This window comes from Pimephales promelas, chromosome 13 (assembly GCF_988280905.1).
Source record: "Pimephales promelas chromosome 13, fPimPro1.hap1.1, whole genome shotgun sequence".
In the NCBI taxonomy this organism is placed as follows: domain Eukaryota; kingdom Metazoa; phylum Chordata; class Actinopteri; order Cypriniformes; family Leuciscidae; genus Pimephales; species Pimephales promelas.
In genome coordinates this window covers 36019224-36041298 of record NC_142781.1, presented here as the reverse complement: position 1 = coordinate 36041298, position 22075 = coordinate 36019224, and the positions used below count along the sequence as shown (strand labels likewise).

The following is a 22075-nucleotide window of genomic DNA, read 5'->3' as shown; positions in this document are numbered from 1 at the left end:
CGCCGCTGATGAGATCATTTTGACTCGAGTTTGAGTCATAAACGTCCAGCATGGCGGAGAGAGAACGACTGATATTCTTTATTCGTTTTCCCGCAACATCTTGTATTGTTGTTAAAGTCGTGCATATTTACATATATGAATAATCATTTGAAGTGTTTTGTTTGTTTTATTCACGTGATGCTGCCTTCATATGCTATCAAAATTACCATAAGTTTCCTACTCGAAATTTCCTAGTCATCATTTGCAATTATAAAGTTGCCAAGTCGGAATTCTAAGTCGGAAATTCCCAGTCGAAAATTCCAATTCGCTCTCTCTTCTTAATCTTTATTGGTTCCTTTTTCAAAGATTTTTAGATTTCCGAAACCGTTCCGTTCCTCTTCCTGAAATCTTTCCATCGACAAAATGATGCAAAAAGGATTGATAAATAAACACATGAAATTGAAAACGATGAGTTTCATAAAATAGTTTATTTACAAAAGCAATAACTACAACAGCGCCACCACGTCATCACTGTAGGCGTGTGCTGTCGTCATGGTGACCAGGTCAGGAGGCGGAGTCAGAACCGCATCCGCCGAATCTGGAGTGAGAAGAGAATTCAATCCACATTATTTGTACAGCGCTTTACACAACACACACCGTTTCAAAGCAGCTTTACAGTGTACAGCGATCTGCTATCAGAGTTATGCGTTTCAGAAATATACAAAATCACCGTTAGCGAAACATGTATTCATTTAATGTAATAATTAAGTGCATAAACACAGAGCTCATTGAAGTAATGAATATTTGTTTGTTAACGAATAATATTGGCATTTATAAACATTGGTGCGTTGCAGAGGCGTGGTCTCGTCATCCGAAGCTCGTGGTGTGTGTGTGTGTGTGTGTGTGGACTGTACCGTGTGTTCGTAACATGCCGTGATGCAGATTCATGTTCACCATCGAGTCACTGCCTCCATCAGCCTCCAGCAAACTGCTGTGAGTGAGCGCCTCACCTGTCAATCACACAGAGACACACCCCCTCAGACTGACATCAGCTCGTCACACATGTATGATTATGGTTATGGTTATGAATATGATCTGCTACCGGTTTCTCTGCTGTGCCTCTTCTTCATGTGGACGTTCCTGCTGCCGCTCTGAGAGAACGTCTTCCCACAGATCGAGCAAACGTGAGGCTTCTCTCCTGCACACACACACACACATCACACACACACCAGTTTACTTCAGAGTTGTGGCACAAAAATCAGCCAATCTGATTTATTTCCACATGAAAACAGTGCCGATAGGAATTAAAAAACATCTGAATGAAAGTGATATTGTTCTCAGTCATCAACACTATAATTACAAACACACAATACTGTGATTTACAACCCGGTCATGTGACGTACCGGAGTGCACGAGCATGTGTTTGCGCAGACTGGAGTATTCTGCGAAGGATCGACCGCAACTGTCCACGTCACACAGGAACGGCTTCTCACCTGAAAACACCAGCGATTCCCACACAGACGGACAATATTACAATAATACTAACAAGCAAACAGTATCACTTGTAAGCGTAGAGTGGAATAATCAAGATTTGTTTAATGTTTTAGAGCTTCTGCTCACCAAGGCTGCAAGAAAAATACAGTAAAAACAGTGAAATATTATTCTACTGTAAATCAGCTGTTTTATCTGAAATATAATATTTTGTATCATTATAAATGTATTTACCGTCACTTTTGCTCAATTTAATTCATCTTTGATGATTAAGTGTTTTATTTGATCAGAAATTGTATCATGGTTTCCAAAATATTTAAACTGTTTATAATAATCATAACTGTGTGTTGATCATCAGATCCTCATATTAGAGTGATTTGTGAAGGGTCATGTGACACTGAAGACTGGAGCAATGATGATAAATTCAGGAATAAATTACACTTTTACTGTATATTATTCACATTCTAATAATATTTCACAGTTTTTCGTGTATTTTTGATCATATAAACACAGCTTTGGTGAGCAGAAGAGACTCTTTCAAAAACATTTAAAAAAATCTTGATTATTCCAAACTTTTGACCATTAGAGTATTGTTGTATAGGAAATGTATCATTAAATCTATTCACACACTCCGACATCATCATCATCAGTTTATAAAGATGAGCAGAACTCAGGTCTCAGATCAGTGGATGTGTGACTGGTTTTGTCCGTCCTTCTGTTGGACTCTCACATTATGTTGAATATCTGTCAGCTGTTCAATTAGATAATACCAGTTTAGCTCAACCAGTGACCAATGAACCACTGAACGTGTGTGTGTGAATGACAGAAAACACACTTCAGCAGAACATCATCAGCTCAGAGTGGAGGAAACATATTTGTTCCCGTATTTTTAATGAAAGTTATATTTATAATCATATTTGGGTGCAATATCTTACCGTTTACTTTATAGTTGATTTATGCGAGTAAGTGAAACGTCAGAAATGATGTCTGGTGTGTAAATAAACATCCTCACGTATGAATATAATAATGCTGAGTCCGGTGTGTGTACCGGTGTGTGTGCGCCGGTGGTTCTTCAGGTTCCCAGCAGTGGTGAATCTCTTCCCACAGTTCTTCTCGCTGCAGATGAAGGGTTTCTCTCCGTTGTGGATCCGCATGTGAACCTGAAGCCTCTGAAGAACATAGAAACTCTTCCCACAACCCTCAGCTCCGCAGCGGAACGTGCGGTCATTCCTGAAACACACACACACACACTATCAGAAATATATCAGAAACACACAAAATCAAAACATGGACAATTCTTGTTTTTTATGGAATATTGCAGTGTTTATTATAAATGATTTATCATTATTGTGTTAATAATGTTGAAACAGAATCAGTTCGTCTTGCAGCATCTCTTCTCTGATGATGTGGGCGGGGCTATAACCTGTCACTCACATGAGATCAGCCAATAGCGAACCACAACCATCTAATCAGTTCCCCACAGACACAATCAAGGCCCCGCCCACATGTGTTCCTGCTCCTGAAGCGCTTCACTCGATATACAAATTTTTATTTTGCATTGTCCCATTATTTTCATGACAATTAAACCCACAAAATTGTTGTCATTACTGTACAATATTTCTTAAAATAGCCAAAACACAGCGTACCAGTGAGTGTGTGTGTAACCTGAGAGTGTGTGTGTGTTACCTGTGAGTCTTCAGGTGGTACTTCAGGTGTGCAGGATAGGTGAAGGTGCGCTGGCAGTTCTCGTACGGACACCGGTGGATCTTCTCTGAAGGCGAGCAGACGACTCGAGGAGGCGGATCTTTCTTAGGCCCCTCTGATTGACAGCTGTGAGTGTGGTCACCTAGGCAACAGCAGAGACGGACAGGTCTGGAATCAAATACTTGCTTTAAAATTATCATTTCGATTCCTCTGTGAAAATGTCAATATGACTTTAAAGCATTCGAGTGCGAGAGACTCTGTGCTCGTGTGTGTCGGAGCCGTGCAGCTCTTAAAGTGACAGCGCTCATATTCCTGCCGTCTCTCTCTACAATAACACTAATCACACAACAAACTTCACTCGTTCTTGACTGAGTCACTTTCGTAACTATATTTGTAATGTATATTTTATTTATAAAGTGGAGTGTTATTTTACATTTGATTACAGATTTTGTACCAGAACAGCTGAAAATCTTAAAACTCTTTAATCTTAAATGTTCAATTGAATCTATTTGTTTCGATTGCAAATATTTTATTTAATCTTTTTTAATTACTGAGTGTCTTTAATAATGCTTGAAGCTTACATTAGTTCGGATAGTTGTTCTGCTGTGGAGTTTTTAAACCACAGGCAAACGTTCTTCAGCCTGTTGATCTTTGTTCATGATAAATGTACATTAAATTTAAGGTTTTTTTTAGCTTATTGGAATCAATAAGAATTGGAATCGTTAAACTTTAGAAACTTAATTTAGAAATGTTAGGTAAATAAGTGAGCGAGTTAGCAAGTTAGTGAGTGAGTGTGTGAGCGAGCGAGTGTGAGTGACTGAGTAAGTGAGTGAGTGAGTGTGTGTGAGTGAGTGAGTGAGTGATTGAGTGTGTGAGTGATTGAGTGAGTGAGCGAGTGTGTGTGTGAGTGAGTGACTGAGTAAGTGTGTGAGTGAGTGAGTGAGCGAGTGAGTGAGTGACTGAGTAAGTGAGTGTGTGTGTGAGTGAGTAAGTGAGTGTGTGAGTGAGTGAGCGAGCGAGCGTGTGAGTGTGTGAGTGAGTGACTGAGTAAGTGTGTGAGTGAGTGAGTGAGCGAGTGAGTGAGTGACTGAGTAAGTGAGTGTGTGTGCGAGTGAGTGAGTGAGTGTGTGAGTGAATGAGTGAGTGAGCGAGTGTGTGAATGAGTGAGTGAATGAGTGAGTGTGTGAGTGATTGAGTGAGTGAGTGAGTGAGCGAGCGAGTGAGTGAATGAGTGAGTGTGTGTGTGTGAGTAAGTGAGTGTGTGAGTGAGTGAGCGAGCGAGCGAGTGAGTGAATGAGTGAGTGATTGAGTGTGTGAGTGATTGAGTGAGTGAGTGAGTGAGTGATCGAGTGAGTGAGTGTGTGTGTGAGTGAATGAGTGAGTGATTGAGTGTGTGAGTGTGTGTGTGAGTGATTGAGTGAGTGATTGAGTGTGTGAGTGATTGAGTGAGTGAGCGAGTGTGTGTGTGAGTGAGTGAGTGAGCGAGTGTGTGTGTGAGTGAGTGAGTGAGCGAGTGAGTGTGTGAGTGATTGAGTGAGTGAGCGAGTGTGTGTGTGAGTGAGTGAGTGAGCGAGTGTGTGTGTGAGTGAGTGAGTGAGCGAGTGAGTGAGTGACTGAGTAAGTGAGTGTGTGTGTGAGTGAGTAAGTGAGTGTGTGAGTGAGTGAGCGAGCGAGCGAGCGTGTGAGTGAGTGACTGAGTAAGTGTGTGTGTGTGCGAGTGAGTGAGTGAGTGTGTGAGTGAATGAGTGAGTGAGCGAGTGTGTGAATGAGTGAATGAGTGAGTGAGTGAGTGAGTGAGCGAGTGAGTGAATGAGTGAGTGAGCGAGTGTGTGTGTGAGTGATTGAGTGAGTGAGTGAGCGAGCGAGCGAGTGAGTGAATGAGTGAGTGTGTGATTGAGTGAGTGAGTGAGCGAGTGAGTGAGTGACTGAGTAAGTGAGTGTGTGTGTGAGTGTGTGAGTGAGTGAGTGTGTGAGTGAATGAGTGAGTGAGCGAGTGTGTGAATGAGTGAATGAGTGAGTGAGTGAGTGAGTCAGTGAGTGATTGAGTGAGCGAGTGAGTGAATGAGTGAGTGAATGAGTGAGTGAGTGAATGAGTGAGTGAGCGAGCGAGTGAGTGAGTGCGAGTACCGTTCCCACCAGCTCGGGCTTCTTTGGCTAGCTGTGCGCGTGTGGCGGCGATCAGGCTATCGTGAGCGAGTTCTTGGACCCGCAGGTACCATGGAGCGCCGGCATCGACACCGTCACCCGAAGAGATCTCCTCCTGCGCCTCGTCCACGTCGTCCTGAACAAACACCAGCGGCTCGGCCGACGACGACAACCCTACAGCACAGAGAGAGTTTTTGATTATTTTTCTTTCACCATTGGCAGAAAATGTTGCTTGTTTTAAGAAAAAACTAACTTAATTTAAATTTTCCACCCAGAAAACAAGACATAATCTTGTAGGATTTGACTATTTTAATAAATCCATCTTGATTTAACATTTCTTTTGCAGTGTATCAGTTGTGCAGTCTGTGTGTGATGGAGTGATGGGTCACTAATCGGACCTTTGGCCAGGTTGAGCAGGACGTAGGACGTGCTGTCGTGGTTCTGCAGGTCCTGGAGGATTGTGGGTGTGTGTGTGTGTGCGTGTGATGGAGGCGAGGGAGACGGCCGATGCAGATGAACCACCAGCGGGCTTCGCTCGGGCCCGAACTCTGACAGCGCTGGGGACCTGGCATGGCTAAGAGCGCTCTCTGAAACACACACACACACACACATCACACACACACATCACATATACAGTCAAACCAAAATTTATTCAGAATCCTTCAACATTTCTCACATTATCACAGTTTATTAACTATGGGGGACCTTATACAGACAGATTTCAAACAAACTTCTTTCACGTTGTCATTATGGGGTTTTGTTTTTGTAGAATTTTGAGTAAAATAATGAATTTAATCCATTTTGCAACATACAATATATGGCTTTACATAATAAGGCTTTAACTTTATAAAATGTGGAAAAAGTGAAGCGCTGTGAATACTTTCCGGATGCAATATCTACATATAAGCTTTTAGTTTCGCCTATTTTAGATAACGGCTGGTGCTGATCTGTGAGCTTCACCTGGCAGGTCCAGTGGGCCGCAAGAGGAGGTGTGTGTGGAGGAGGTGTGTGTGGACGAGGTGTGTGTGGAGGAGGTGTGTGTGGGCGACAGCAACGGGACACATGAGGGCTTGAGGTCCGACTCCTCCAGACTCTGGCCCAGCGGGATCGATGCGTTCTGCACAAACTCGACCAACAGCTGCACACGAACACACACACACACACACACACACAGGCGTCAATCATCATCACACACAGGGACTTATACCAATACTTGCACACTTCTCTATTCAGTTGCCACAAGAACAACACACAGTTACAACAAAACCAATTTAATATTAATAACACTAATAATAACAACAGCAATATTTTATTACTGACTGTTTACTTGTCTTTAATTATGTTTCAAATTTATATTAGTTTGGCTAGTAGTTGTATCGAAATTGAAATTTTGCCTGTTTTTCCTAAATCAGTTTCATACGTACATTTTCTTAAGTCACAGGCAAAAATATAGTTTTAGGCTCTATGTATAACACAAATAACCATTAATATTATCAATAATATAATATCTGTAATCGTCTCAGACAGTAATACCTCAGGTTTGGAGTCAAGTTCATCAGAAAGCATGGATTCAGAGTAATGTGATCTGTCAACAGAAACATATGATGACATCATCAATATCTGCTTTTCTTATCTTTTTATTGCCTTTAATCATCATCAGTGAGGTATCATGAAAGCTTAAACACTCATAATTCAAACTATTTTAGTGATATCAACTTTAAATTCGGAACACAACTTTGTTAAACATGTTGAGAAATCGAGTCCCCCCAAGGAATCGGGTCTCCTTTAAGACCCAAATGTTTTGTTTCATATGGTTTAGAATGTGTTCTATAATTAATGTCTTTTAAATGACATGGTTCATATACTGTCACTGAAGCTATAGGTTGTGAAACCACGCATTTCTGGTTCTTACTGTTTATTTAGTTAGCTTACGTACTAGCATAGCATACATCTAGCCGATTAGCCTGCGTGCTAACCTAGCTTATATAAAAATAGTTCCCAAATACATGTTTCAAATTAATTACGTTTATGTGAGATTAATTTATTGAAAATGTATTATAGTATTATTATATAGTGTACCACATCACTATTATTGTGTAACATTAACATTAAATTACTTTTACAGAATGTATGTCAACAAATATTATATTAAAGAAAAAAAAAACTTTATTTGGCATGGTTTTATTTCCAGTTTGTTTTATTATGCAATAGACATTAATTTTAGATTTAAAGCATGTTGTTAATGCACTTAATGTAATAAACGTCATATAATAGTTAAATAAGTTATAATTAATCAAGGCATTATGCTAACTTTTGATCAGGCATTACCGCGTGGGTCCTAAAGAAGACCCGATTCCTTCTATGGATTTATCGGATTTATTTAACGGCTTTAGTTTTATTGTAATTTTAAACTCCAAATTATTTTCTATAATATTTACTTTATACAAAATAAAACAGGCATTTAGATTTTCACAGTTAACAGGTCAAAGGTATTATCGATTACTAAGTGAAACTAACCAGGTTCAGGCGTCAGAGAGAGAAGGTTTCGTCCATCATCTGCATTAATAAAACACACAGCAGCACATTTAAAATATGAAACATGAATTATGCTGAATAGATTACTCACATATTTACCAAATAAATATATCATATCATTTAAACTAGGTACGAATGAATAACTGAATGAATGAATATCAAGTTGACATGCTTTTAAAGCTCAAGGCTCAATCAACCTTGATTCATACTGTTTATATAGATATGCAATATTATTAATGATAAAAGTGTTATAAAATATGAAGCACGTCATTAATAAAGCACAGTATAAGCCACCGCTAGCAAGAACACTTAAATCACAGCATTCTGCTCGCTTTTATAAAATAAGATAACATACCTGATATATGACTATGATTTACATTTATCTTTATAAAGTCTCTTAACCTTCATCGCCGCTGATGTCTGACAGAGAGAAGCAGAAGCAAAACACAAACACAAAGACAGATCGCGTGCACTTCCGGGTCACACACGGACTGGACAGATGTACTTCTGGGTGAAAAACTAATGATCTGCGAACTGATTATGTTGTATATTATAATGGAAACTAGTGATATGATGGGAAGCCTGCTTTACTTTAGCAAACGAAGAGCTGCATTTCAGTGAGCGACACTAAAAGAATCGGTTCAAATGAGTCAGTCAGACGACGCCTGCTTCTCCGAATCTTTTGAATCGATTCTTTCTCAAAGCCAATATGTTTTTAATATAACGAGAACAAAGTTTATCAGTTAGGTTAGTTTAAAATAGGTGTACATGAGTAATGCAATCCAAGAACTCAATTGACATTTAAAATTATTTTAATAACTTTATGCCATGAAAACATTTGACAGTGTAGTATTCAGTAATCCATGTTTTAAAGTGGTAAATAACAATAAAAAACTTAGAAAAACACAAGTAAAAATGCAAACATTTGACCAGTTTTGGGTTTGCCCCGCTGAGAAATGTTCATTTATATCCTGTACGATGATTTTCAGAGCGATTATGAATATCAGGCCACATGTTTGTGAAAGTAGTGTTGAGCTCGAGACTGCAAACGTGTAGATGAACAACAGAGCAAAATATAAAATTACATCTTTATACACAATATTTACAAAAGACAGGAAACCGGTTTGCAGATGATGGGCAGGACTGAGGCCTTCGAACGGTTCACAGAAATGCTTGTGCTGATTTAGCGAAGACACGTATAAATCTGTATCAAAACCACTAAATGTTTTTTGTATTGTTTTAAAAAGCCATTAAAGCAAGGCGATAAGAGTCACACAACCGAACGCTTTCTGTGCTACTGCTAATGCTTTAGTCGGCGTTTGAACGCGATCCGTATTCCACAGGAGGACGTCAAGCCGTGATTGGATGAACTGGTGGTCATGTGATAGCTGCCACTGAAGCTCCCTCGAGTAAGGCCAGACGATGAGCACATGATCGTTCATCAGGTCCGTGTGTGTGAGGATCAACACTGCGTCTCTGACTGTTAGAGCTGCACGATTCAGGCCAGACTGAGAATCACGAGTTTGATTCAAACAAAGAACCAAATCTAATCACAGAACAAAAATCTAAATCACTTTTTAAATGGATTAAACATCATTTCTGAACGAATCTCTTAAGTGAATGATTCAATGACTTCACTTGCTTCATTACTGGATGAATCAGCGTTTTTGAACAAATCTCTTGAATGAACGATTCAAAACTGTTGTTAATACCAGGCCTAATGTTTATGCCTTTGCTTTGATACACACGTGTGTGTGAGAGAGGGAAGTGAGTGTAAACAGCTTATGCACTGATCTAGTTTAAGGCAGAAGCGTCTCAACGAGTGAAACATCCATACAGTCCATTAACAGTGATCATAACTCTGACCTCGACACACACACACACACACACACGTCACTGGTCCTGCAGGCTGGTCTCCAGGCTCCTCCAGAGCCCCGGGTCTCCGCTCTCCAGCGCCTGCATGAACATGCGTGTGTGTTCCCGGAGCCGGTCCAGCTCGGCCTGCGTGCGCCGGTTCTGCCGGATCAGGTCTTTGGTGCGCAGCGTGATGTCCAGCAGACCCGACGAGCGCAGGATGTTGTACGTGTTGCAGAAGCGCTTGAGCCGGTTGTCCGTGTGGGAACGGGAACGGTCGTCCGTGGACTCGGGTCTCGGATCGGACTCTGCGGGGGTCTCCGGGACAGGAGCGTCGGGACGCGAGCCGGACTCGCTCTGAGAGGAACTGGAAGTCCTGCCGGAGGAACTGGAGCGCTCGCTGTCGCTCTGAAGAGGAGTGTCTCCGGGATGAGGAGCGATTCTGGGATACGACTTGCGGATCGGGAGGAGCTTCCGGTGCCGGCGGCGCTGTGACGTGTGTTTGGCGTGTGTGTGTGTGTTCGGGACCACAGGCTGGAGGAACACGACCTGAGGCTGAGGAACCACGTCCACGGGCCAGGGCTTCACACACACACGGGCTTCTCCAGGCTGAACACACACAGAACACACACTCACATCAGTAACGCTCTGTGCGCCGGCGTTCGCTGGCTCCGAATTGGCAAAAAGAAACGGATGCGAAAAACGCAGAACATATTTTTTTAATTAATTAATCCAAAAAAAATTTATTTTTAAATTGAATTTTTTTGGGAAAAAAAAAAAAAAGGTTGTCTTTATTTTTTAACGTGTTTTGAGAACTCAGAGCCAGCGAATGACGGATACGAAGACTTCAGTGTGCAGGGACATTAAAGGAGTCGTTCACTTTAAAAAAACTTTAGCGGATAATTTACTCGCCCCCGTGTCATCCAAGATGTCCATGTCTTTCTTTCCTCAGTCGAAAAGAAATGAAGGTTTTTGATGAAAACATTCCAGGATTTTCTCCATATAATGGACTTCAATGGGGACCAAACGGCTCAAGGTCCAAATGAGAGTTTCAGTGCAAACTGTTTCAAACCGATTCCAGACGATGAATAAGGGAATTATAAAGGACCCTTCGAGTCATGACTCGGAAAAAGATTTGTTCATTTGAATGCACAAAGAGTCACGAACGCGCATCACAGAACAGAGCAAGACGAGCATTTGAGCTTATAAAACTTAAACTTTGTTATTTATTTATTAAATGAGCGATCGTTTCGCTTGATAAGACCCTTATTCATCGTCTGGAGTCGTTTAAAGCCCTTTGAACAGTTTGCACTGAAACTCTCTTTTGGACCTTGAACCGTTTGGTCCCCATTGAAGTCCATTATATGGAGAAAATCCTGGAATGTTTTCATCAAAAACCTTCATTTCTTTTCGACTGAAGAAAGAAAGACGTGGACATCTTGGATGACACGGGGGCGAGTAAATTATCAGCAAAAGTTTTTTTTAAAGTGAACTACTCCTTTAAGTCATTTATTTCAATGTATGTTATTAGTGTGTTATTTGCGTCAATTCAGATATAACACACACTGGTTATTGTTTACATATGTATGATTGCAGATTGCACAGATTTAGTAGTTGTGGTGTTAAAGGGATCGTTCACCCCAAAATGTAAACTGTGTCAGTGATGACTCTCCCTCATGTTGTTCAACTCCATAATCTTCACTCGAGGCCCACAGTGTGTGTGTGTGTGTGTGTGTGTCGTGAACTCACTCGAGGCCCACAGAGAAGTTGAATAAACTCCTTATTTTGTGTTTTTTGCACACAGAAAATGTTCTTTCCGCTTGATGATCTTAAGGTTGAGCCGCTGTCGTCACTCGCACTATTTTAACGATGTCTTTAATAACTTTCTGTTCCGGCAAGTTTCAATCACAACAGAAGCCTATGGAGGAGTGAGACAGCTCTCAGATTTAATCACAAATATCTGAAGATGAAGGAAAGTCTGACGGGGTTGAACAACACGAGGGAGAGTCATGGGTGAACTATCTCTTTAAAAGGCAGAAATAAAACATTAAATATCAGTTATGAATGTCACTTTTCAGACATAAAAGTACATAAAATCTGTACATATGAGAGTCTGTGCGTGTGTGAAAGAGTGAGTGTGAAGGTTCACCTGTTTCAGGACAACATTGTTCATGATGATCATCGGCGAGAGTCCCTGCACCAGCCGGGAGTCCTCGGGGCGGTCGATCACACTCAGGTGCTCAGAGCTGCCGTCTGCACACACACACACACACACACACACACACACTGAGGCCGTGTCCACACGAATACAGTTTAGTTTTTAGTTGTTGTTTTTTTTTAAACGAAAACGCCGTTTTCAAATGTATCCGGATTAAAGTAGACGAAGATGAAGAATCTGATCCTTGGATCGATCACGGACCTGAGAATCCCGAATCCCTCTCCGACTCCGGCTTCGACTTCTCCATCCTTTTGTTTTTAAACTTGGCCATCGCTCTCATGTGATCTTCATCCTTCATCCTCTTCCCCGTTTGAGCCTGAAACATCATGACATCATCAAGGACAGTTCAAGTTTACATATTCAAACCATTTAACGGGACAAACAGGATTGACGTTTACTCAAGTCAAAAGCATGCCAGTGTTTTAATTTGACATCACCAGCTGAACTGTTAATGTGAACATTAATCATAAATCAATCTTGTTACTCTCATTATCTTCATATTGTATACTATTATGTATCTACAAATGTTAAACCTATTATATTTAAGTATTCAAGCAAATTGTATTATTATTAATGACATTATAAATCATTATAGATTTTTCTGTTTTAATTATTCTGATTTCTTTTGATTATTTTAATTTCTTCTATGTAAAGCACTTTGAATTGCCATTGTGTATGAAATGTGCTATATAAATAAACTTGCCTTGCCTAGATAGATAGATAGATAGATAGATAGATAGATAGATAGATAGATAGATAGATAGATAGATATGAAGAATTACAAATACAGCAAAGGGGCACATTAGGAAAAGTAAACAAGCACTAATTATAATAATAATAAAATCTTTTTCAAACCTAAAATTGTTTTTAAATAAAAAACAAAAGGCTTATTTCCCTTATTACCATTATTGTAATTTTTTAAGCCCGGCGTCATGACGTCATTGCCTCAAGCTATGACGTGAAGAGCTGACATATTTATTAATCTCCAGCAACTCTGGATCCTCAGAATTACTCGTTTTACCTTTCAAAGTGCTTATTTTTCAGCGTATTTGTACTTATTCTACTAGTACGTTTTCACAAAAGTTGTATATTTAAACTTTCCCAGGTTTTCACACGAATAAAATCGCATTGCAGCCAGAAGCATAGAAACCAAGAATTGTCGTTTAGTTGCTCTGGAAAAACACGCAACTGTATATCCGAACAATATTCGTCCTCTCGGAGAAAGTCGTGACAGCTTACTTGTGTATCGCGATGACCGTGCCTTCATCCAGAGCGAAATCAATCCCCAAAGACGACGAAAATCCAAATATATGTGGATAATGTGCAGGTTTCCTCAAATCCGGTTGTTTTAAAGTATTATAACAGTGATCAGCGGCGTTTAATGGAGATTTGCCGTGTTTTGAGCGCGTCACGTCGGTCACTCAGACGCCCTGTTCGTTCCAGTCACGCAAAACACGTTCACGGCTACACACGGTGCTGTACACGTGACTGGAGACATATCCCGACAAGCCCCGCCCACACGGAACGCTAAACTTTATTGACACCAAACTTACGTGTACGTTGAACTTAAAAGCGCGTGTGCTTTATTATTTCGCTATATTTACGCTGTTCGTTACATTTTATTTGACCCTATGTATTTGACTGCTCTAACATTTGCCAACCTCTGATCTAAGCCAATCACAGATGCTAAATCTCCCCGATTGGCAAATCCTGTCATAGAAGGCGGGGATTGTCACGGGGGAAAACCCATTTTGCCATTTTGGTTTAGTGGCTTTTCCTTTTATGGATAAAGTGGGCGGGGCTGCCTGCGTCATTCTCCACGCATGTGACCCTTTACTGTCTATGATGTGACCGCGGAGAGGCGTGTTGATGATGATAAACCGCTGAAACTCAAACACATTATCGAGTCAGTTGTGTTGTAAGTTAACGCTAATAGACCTTATTCAGAGCTGTGAGGGATAGATTTGTGTTTTCAATGGCATCCGCTGTAAAAAAGCGGCATAATGATCCTAGTTCAGGTATAATTTTCCACAGCTCATGTTGTCTGGAGGTTGTTGTTTTTTGTCTACTGACATCTCGAAAATATATATATATATATATTTGCAGTGTTTCATCAGCAGAACAACCCAAAAGCAGATTAAATAACAGTATAATGTATGTCTATGTCTATCCCTCACAGCATCGCTTTCATTCCCGGTAGAAACCAAAGATGGCGCTGGTGTGACTGTGAATAAGGCTTTAAAGTGATAGTTCCCACATAAACAAAATTTTTAAAAAAATGTATGTCATCATTTACTTTCCCTCAAGCTGTTCCAACCCTTCTACAACTGAACACAAAGGAAGATATTTTGACAATGTAATTAGCACTTTGGTCCGCCTATAGAGGCTGTTGTAAATGTGCTATATATTAAATAAAACTGAACTTGAACAAAGCCGGTTACCAAACAGATGATGCACCCCATTGACTTCCATAGCATGGGAAAAATCCCAGGGAAGTCAGTGGGAACCAACCCCGGTTTGATTACTGACATTCTTCAAAATATATTCTTTTGTGTTCAGCAGAAATATACAAACATTTCACGACAAAGAGAAGATCATGGTGTGGATAATATTATGATACTAAAGGCCCGTTCACACCAACACGGGACATCATTAATCTCATAAATATTATTTAATATGTCAATTTCAAATTTTTATCTCATTAATATGACTTAGCATGTAATGTTCGATGTCATAATTTCTGATTTACACATAATTTCTTTTTTTTTTCCACAACAAACAGAAATCCACTCGCAGCATTCTGATGAAATATATTTCTTCAAATATTGTGATTTTATTGTTTTATAAAATATATTAAGACACATTTGATGGGGACACGTACATGCACTGTATTTACTAACTCAAGCTTTTTTTAAAAATAATTTTTTATTTTTTTTTACAATTTTATTATAAAGAATGCAGGCTGTTGAACTCGTGACGTGAGCGACACCAAAGTACAGTATTTCACATTCCCTGATGAACTCTGGTCATCTCCTTCAGATGGGCAGATTATGTTTATTGTAACACACATTTCTTAATGGCAATCCAAACATGCATAAATAGATTGTGTCCACATAATGTCCAGAAGTGCTTGTGTGATGATGATGACGATGATGAAGGAAAATGAAGGTGCCTGTTTGCCACAGCGATCGTCACATCTGCAGCAGATACACAAAGTAAATGGATCATTTAAAAAAATATAATAAACAAAATATGTGCGCATCATTGTTGTGAATACGCTCGCATTTGCTGCGGTGAAACAGGAGCAGTTTTAGCATTTTAGACCAAACATTTAATAGTGAGAGCTTCATCAGTGATGAAAGTTCGTGTCTATGGCACGAATGTCATTTCTCGTGGCATTTATACGCCAAAAACAGTTTTTGCGTGTATTTGGCACGCGATTTTTGCGTACATATGATACGCACTTTTTTGCGTATAATACGCACGAACTCCCCACCCCCCTCCCCCCTAAACCTAACCCAGGGTTTTTTAGTGCGTACCATATACACGAAAAAAACACTTTTGCCGTATAAATGCCGCGAGAAATGACACTCGTGGTATAGATACGCATCTTCATGAGACTGTGTTGCAGCTTCTGATAAATAAAACGATCCTGTCAGAAGAACTGCACGATAACTTGATTATGTTTCCGTCTGCATCATCTGAGAGCTTCTGTGAGGGTTTCCGCATGCGCAGGGAAGGGGAATTTAGCATTTTCAGGCGTTTTCCAAACGTTTCTCAGCCTGAAAAGGCTAGTATGGCGTTTTTAAAGATAAACACGGTTTTCAGCTGTATCCGGATGAACGTGAGAGAGAGTCACCTGACACCGGCAGCGTCTCAATCCCGGTGTTTTCTTCCCCTCCGTCTCCTCCTGGGCTTTCCCTTCCGTCTCCGATTGCTGAGCACAACAACATTCTCAGAGTCTCATTTAGACGCAAGAGAATAAATCAAGGAATTAATACTCACTGTTGATTCCTCAAGTGGTGTCGTCTGGGCCTGAAAGACAAAAGTGAGTTAGATGAATAGATAAAGAGCCGGAGGAGTGGACCGGGATCATACCTGCACTCACAGCTCCGGTGTTCCTGAAAGGACAGAAGAACATATTCCCTGCTCCGCTCCGCTGGAGTGATTCTCAACAGCTGATGGACAAAACAAACACACACACCGTGTGTAAGTTGATAAGTGGACAGCATTGCTGAGTATTTCCTCCTTAAAACAACAGTGAACCAAAGACAGTCTCAAAAACACACTTTGGTGTTTCTGACGTCACAAACCACCTTAAAACGTCAAGTTCATCAAACTTTGGAAATCTAAGTCACTAAATGAAATTAAATGCGTCTTTGTACACATCAAACCTAATCAAAGCCCGCCGCATGATGTATCGGATCAACGGTGGAAGGGTAGATAGAAACATTAGCAGCAAACGAGAGGGAGTCAATAATGCCAGAACTGTCCGTCTGATGAGACACTGAGTAAGCTATTTTGCGTTTAAAAGACGTCCAATAGTATCCAAACACTCAATATACGACACAATTGTATCACATTCGGGTCTATATAGTTAACCTACTCATATAGCCGGACTATATCGGGTCTATAGTTAATCATAGCTGGACTATATCGGGTCTATACACTGTTAGACCTTACCAGGTTTTTTACAGTAAAATACTGGCAACACTGTTGCCAGTAATATACTGTAAAAATGCACTAAAACTCAAGTTAACTAAAAAATATAACTTATTAGTTTTAGTGCATTTTTACAACACTGTTGCCAGTAATTTACTGTAAAAATGCACTAAAACTCAAGTTAACTAAAAAATATAACTTATTAGTTTTAGTGCATTTTTACAGTAAATTACTGGCAACAGTGTTGCCAGTATTTTACTGTAAAAAACCTGGTAAGGTCTAACAGTGCAGTTATTCATAGCTGGACTATATCGGGTCTATAGTTAACCTACTCATAGCTGGACTATGGAGAAATGATGGCTATTGCTTGCTGGGAGGTCTTGCCTGGATGGTGATGTTGCGCGTGCGGATGGGAAAGCAGGTCAGCTTCTCGTCGTTGCAGCAGCCGGAGCAACGCAGCAATGGGACGCAGCCGGGACTGTATATGTGCTCCACGCCTCCAGGATACTCCTGATCCACCTCCACCATCCGCTCCGTGGAGTGACACAGACCGCGGCTCCAGGCCTCCGGGAACAGCATCACTGCAACACGGACATCAGCATTACTGCAACTACAACACAACTGCTCACTGCGACAACTCACATGAAAAAAGCTGCATACATGCTTATATTTTCAGATCAACACTTAAAAAGTGTTTAAAATATCATCCAGTTATCAATACATCCCTAGTGAATGTTAAAGGGTTAGTTCACCCGAAAATGAAAATTCTGTCAGTATTTAGTGTTGTTCCAAACCTCTATGTGTTTATTTGTTCTGCTGAACACAAAGGAAGATATTTGGAAGAATGTTTTAATCCAACAGATCTCATTCCCCATTGACTAGCATAGTATGTATTTTTTCATAATATGGGGAATGGGATTGAGATCTGTTTGATTAAAACATTCTTCCAAATATCTTCCTTTGTGTTCAGCAGAACAAATAAACACATAGAGGTTTGGAACAACACTAAATACTGACAGAATTTTCATTTTTGGGTGAACTAACCCTTTAACGTTCACTAGGGATGTTCGGCTCGAAAAAGGAATACTTTTTTTAAATGCTAAAAATATATTACAAATTATAATCAAACCTAAAATTTTATAAAAATGTATAAAAACTACAGTACATGAATAATAGTCAAATTATGTTACCTTTGGAGTGGGAATTGGCCAGAATAGTAGAAACCTGTTTAAAGAAAAAGGTAAATGCATGAACATAAAAATTAGTATTCAAGTATTAACATTGTAACAAATGCAATTATCAACAAATTATTAATGTAGTATGTTAATGTTAGCTAATAGAAATACAACTTTTCATTGTCAGTTCAAGTCAGCTCAGGCCCATTAAATAATATTAACCATCTACATTTTTTTATTTGAAAAATGCATTAATAAATGTAAAAATAGTTTCCAATTCTGGAATTGAATACTTCGGATACTTGATCTAAAATACAAATTTTGATTCCTCTTATCGATTCTTTTGTGAGCATTTCAATATGACTTTTAACCATTCGAGTGTGTGTTTCAGTGTATTGGACCCGTGCAGCTCTTAAAGTGACAGCGCTCATATTCTCTATTACAACACTAATCACACAACAGAAGACTGAGAATCCACTTGTTCTTCACTGAATTTGTAACTATATTTTAATGTATATTATTTATAAAGTGCAGTGTTATTTTATATTTGATGACAGATTCTGAACCTGAAAATCTTAAAAAACTGTTTATTTCAATCTTAGTTTATTTCAGACTTCCTTGTGTAAGTGTTCTTTAGCCTGTTGATTTTTGTTCATGATATTCAGCTACAATTAAATGTTTTGCAATAAGACTAAATGTGAATGATATAAGTTTTTTTTTTTTACCTTATCGGAATCGATAAAATTTAAAATACCCAACCCTAAAAATGATCATTAACTAATATTTAAAACTATTGTAAAATTATTGTTCACGGTTAGTTTAAACTAATGTGACTTACAAATGAAGCCGAATTGTAAACTAGCTCATTTTATACAAAAATTGCTGCTCAAAAGGTTTTATAATAAAAAAATAATAAAAAAATCTAAACAAAGTCATCATACACAAGAAGAAATAAAGAGTGGTATTAAATGCAAAAGCAAAGCTAGTGTTTGTTTTAAAAAATGCCACGAGTTTCCAAGACATGTGAACTGTGGCTTTATTATTCTTTCATCCGCCAGTTTCAGACTCGGAGCGTAAACTGGGTCTGTCACCACACGTCCCGCAGGAGCCGCGGAATGAGCCCGCCCCGTTGTGTTTGTGCGCTGGACCGCAGCTGAAGGGCCCTGATGTCCGTCTGCGGGCAAGTAATGAGGGAACACGGGTCCCAGATCTCAGGAACAGAGGGACACTAACTTTAGCCAGGAGACGTGCAGTAATGAAGCTCTCCTCACTCACTCACGCTGACCCAGACCATTAAACTATCATCAATAATCCAGTCTCGTTCATCGCTGTAACAGCAATAGATCACAGTCACAGAGACTGTTTCGGTTTTACAGCAGATCTAGAATAAAGTTATCGTCCAGATAAAGTTAGTTTAGATTGATTCACTTCCGGTGTAAAGATCATTAGTGATTAACTCAGCGACCGCTAACACGACACAGAAACTGTAATGTGTTCCGGCTGTGGGCTCGAGAACACACACTCTCAAACAGGATTCAAGGTGCAAGTTTTGGAAAGTATTGAAAAATGTAATCAAGTACGCGTGAACTTTAAAAACGCGAATCTGTGAAAACGGTGATCACGTGTTTAATATTCTATTGATGTTATTTGAAGAGCAATTTATCTTAACATTGACATAACCTTTACCAAACATTAATGAAAGTTGTACTTCATATCTTCATCCAAATGGAAAGGAATAAACACTTAATCTGAGTCGATTTCAGAAGACTTAGGATATAGTGCACAAATCAAAAGTCATGCACACAAACGTTTTAAACTTTCCTGCATGTGATTAGTATTTTTGTCTCGTTTTACATTAAAGATATCTAAAAAATACTCAAATTTAGATATTTAGCCTACCCACTAAAGCATTGCTTTCTGAAATAAATCATCAAACTGATTAAACCAGAAAAATAGCTTCCAATGAGGTAAAAAAAAATGTATTTAATTTAAAAAATGTATGTATTTAATTCGTGAAAAGATGTTTATTTTTCTGACCACATTGGCAGATATTTGTTCTTGTTTTAATTTCTCAGAAAACACTTAATATCTTCATTGTGCTTCTCTAAATGTATCTTGAATCAATGTTTAGATGTTTGTGCTGCAAAACAAGACAGAAACACTGAGGAAGAACATAATACTTTTTGCAGTGCAGGTTTGATGCAGATTATGGACTACAAACCCAATACACTACAGATGCAGATTAGCGGACCGGAGCGAACGCTGGATACAAGTTGGTTTGACTAGTTTACATCCTCAGAACATTTCTCAGATCAGATTACATTTAACACAGAGATTTCCTTTTGCTATTTGGTTGACTTCCATAAACTCATGTTACAATATCTAGTTTATCGTAAATGTAACACCTTTACATAATGATCACTTGATATTAGCCATGATCACTGACAAATATAACCAGTTACATTTATTTGCAGAAATTAAGCATCAGGAACACTCTTGAAGCATCTTAAACTACTTTAAACGATCACAAGTTACCCTGAATCATTAGGATATTAAGTAAAGATCATGTTCCATTAAGATATTTTGTAAATTTCCTACTGTAAATATATAAAAATATATTTTTGTGAGTGAATTCAGTAAAATCCCGAACATAAATGCACAACTTTAAAGCCGATTTTCTCATTGTTTAAGTAAAGATCATGTTCCATTGAGATATTTTGTAAATTTCCTACTGTAAATATATAAAAATATATTTTTGTGAGTGAATTCAGTAAAATCCCGAACATAAATGCACAACTTTAAAGCCGATTTTCTCATTGTTTACATTTTTTTTTTGCACCCTTAGATTTCAGATTTTTAAATAGCCAGTATTGTAAAAATTGTCCTATCCCAACAAATCAATGTAAATCTTATTTATTCAGCTTTCAGATGACGTCTCAATTTCAAAAAATAAAATAAAAAATAATGACCCGCCTGATACTGGTTTTGTGGTCCAGGGTCACATATTGATATTATTTATATACAGGCCTATTATTTATTTTACGTAAGGGACATCAGTTGAGGAAGAGGAATGTAAGTTACCTGAGGAAGAGGAATGCGAGTTACCTGAAGAAGAGGAATGTAGAGCAGGAACGCGGAAAGCTGCGACACACCGATGAATCTCTTCATGTCGAGCGCGCGGAGAATGATCCGGAGCCACACATCTTACTGGAGCATACACTGAACCATCTTTTAATTACCGCAAAAATAATCTAAGTAACTCCATAAAATAATCTACAGGTGTCTAAAAATCCCAAACGGCGTTTTCCTTTTTGGGAAAGTTTCCCCGTTCCCGGTCTTTGTTTGGAGTGAGTCATGCACTGTATGCGTGAGTAATGCTCCAGAATTGGGTCATCGAGTTTGAAAGATGCACTGACTGTGTCCCTCACTCAACAGATGCCCATGAAAGTGCGTATCTATACCACGAATTTTATTTATCGTGACAATTTATTTTATTGGCCAAACATGTGTTTTGCCTGCATTTACGCACCATAAACCCTATTGCCTATACTGTCTATGGGTTAGATTAGTGGTGCGGAGTGCGTTTATTAACACCATAAACTGCGTATCTATCACGCAAAAACTATTTTTGTCGTATAAATAGGATAGATAGATAATATAAAAAGGTTATTTTGGAACATTTACGTATTAACTAACACGATCTCACCATGAACAATACATTGGTTAGCCTACTATTTGTTCATCTTGTTAGTTATGTTGGTTATGCAAGTTGATTGATTCTAATAAAGTATGAAGAACAATATATAAATGCTGTTCATTATTAGTTCATGTTAAACCTGCAGTCCCTTTCACCCTAAGTGGAACAAGTAAGAAGAAGCCATTTTTGTTTTCTGACCAACGTTCTGAAAAAAGGCATTGCAGTAAACCTAGCTGATTAAATTTTATCATATCACGTCAAACGTGTAAATTATACTTTGTTCTCAAATTGTTAATAACATTCGCATTGCGAAACTACATTTAATCCCCTTCAGATTTTTATCTTTAAAATGTCCCTTTGCAGTCTCTTTTTCCAAACTCGGTCCAATTTTTTTTTTGCATTTTACAACGGGTGAATCTCTAGTGGTCACTGGTGATCGTCGTTAGAACCTTTCTGGATCCCCGTCAAAATTAATGAGTTTAGTGCTGTGAGAAGAGGAACCTCCAACGTCACTCACAGCCGACTAGTCAAGTCGACTCATACTTACGACAAAAGAAAAAACAAAAAAAGCATTACAAAAAGCCAACAAGTGAACTAAAGCCCGAAACACACCAA

At 39.0% G+C, this 22075-nt stretch overlaps 3 protein-coding genes across 8 annotated transcripts; all 3 read right to left on the bottom strand.

Moving 5' to 3' along the window:
* Positions 1 to 448: 448 nt before the first annotated feature.
* znf410 (zinc finger protein 410) lies at positions 449 to 8367 on the bottom strand. Of its 4 annotated transcripts, XM_089118995.1 has the most exons (13): positions 8210 to 8343; positions 7837 to 7875; positions 6853 to 6904; positions 6354 to 6457; positions 6280 to 6323; positions 5718 to 5906; positions 5302 to 5493; positions 3157 to 3316; positions 2519 to 2700; positions 1383 to 1472; positions 1082 to 1177; positions 894 to 989; positions 449 to 577 (listed from the first exon to the last, which is right to left on the bottom strand). In XM_089118995.1, exons 3-13 carry the CDS (start codon positions 6883 to 6885, stop codon positions 486 to 488), a joined length of 1278 nt encoding a protein of 425 aa, XP_088975121.1. In that variant the 5' UTR covers positions 6886 to 6904; positions 7837 to 7875; positions 8210 to 8343; the 3' UTR covers positions 449 to 485. The 4 variants fall into 4 exon arrangements, with proteins under 4 accessions (XP_088975121.1, XP_039546113.2, XP_039546112.2 ...); XM_039690179.2 differs by having other exon boundaries at positions 6280 to 6457; positions 8257 to 8367; XM_039690178.2 differs by having other exon boundaries at positions 6280 to 6457.
* A 1162-nt stretch (positions 8368 to 9529) lies between these two features.
* cipcb (CLOCK interacting pacemaker b) lies at positions 9530 to 13551 on the bottom strand. Its single transcript, XM_039690182.2, has 4 exons — positions 13166 to 13551; positions 12128 to 12242; positions 11858 to 11961; positions 9530 to 10317 (listed from the first exon to the last, which is right to left on the bottom strand). The coding sequence occupies exons 2-4, from the start codon at positions 12222 to 12224 to the stop codon at positions 9748 to 9750; spliced, it is 771 nt and encodes a 256-aa protein (XP_039546116.2). The 5' UTR covers positions 12225 to 12242; positions 13166 to 13551; the 3' UTR covers positions 9530 to 9747.
* A 1177-nt stretch (positions 13552 to 14728) lies between these two features.
* On the bottom strand, positions 14729 to 21195 carry pgfa (placental growth factor a). 3 transcript variants are annotated; one of them, XM_039690129.2, is made up of 7 exons: positions 20869 to 21181; positions 17779 to 17812; positions 16973 to 17169; positions 16025 to 16104; positions 15932 to 15961; positions 15786 to 15863; positions 14729 to 15123 (listed from the first exon to the last, which is right to left on the bottom strand). In XM_039690129.2, the coding sequence occupies exons 1-6, from the start codon at positions 20929 to 20931 to the stop codon at positions 15803 to 15805; spliced, it is 465 nt and encodes a 154-aa protein (XP_039546063.1). In that variant the 5' UTR covers positions 20932 to 21181; the 3' UTR covers positions 14729 to 15123; positions 15786 to 15802. The 3 variants fall into 3 exon arrangements, 2 of the variants coding, with proteins under 2 accessions (XP_039546063.1, XP_039546061.1); XR_016146111.1 differs by having other exon boundaries at positions 14744 to 15123; positions 16035 to 16104; positions 20869 to 21195; XM_039690127.2 differs by having other exon boundaries at positions 14744 to 15123; positions 15932 to 16104; positions 20869 to 21191.
* Between the last annotated feature and the right edge of the window lie 880 nt (positions 21196 to 22075).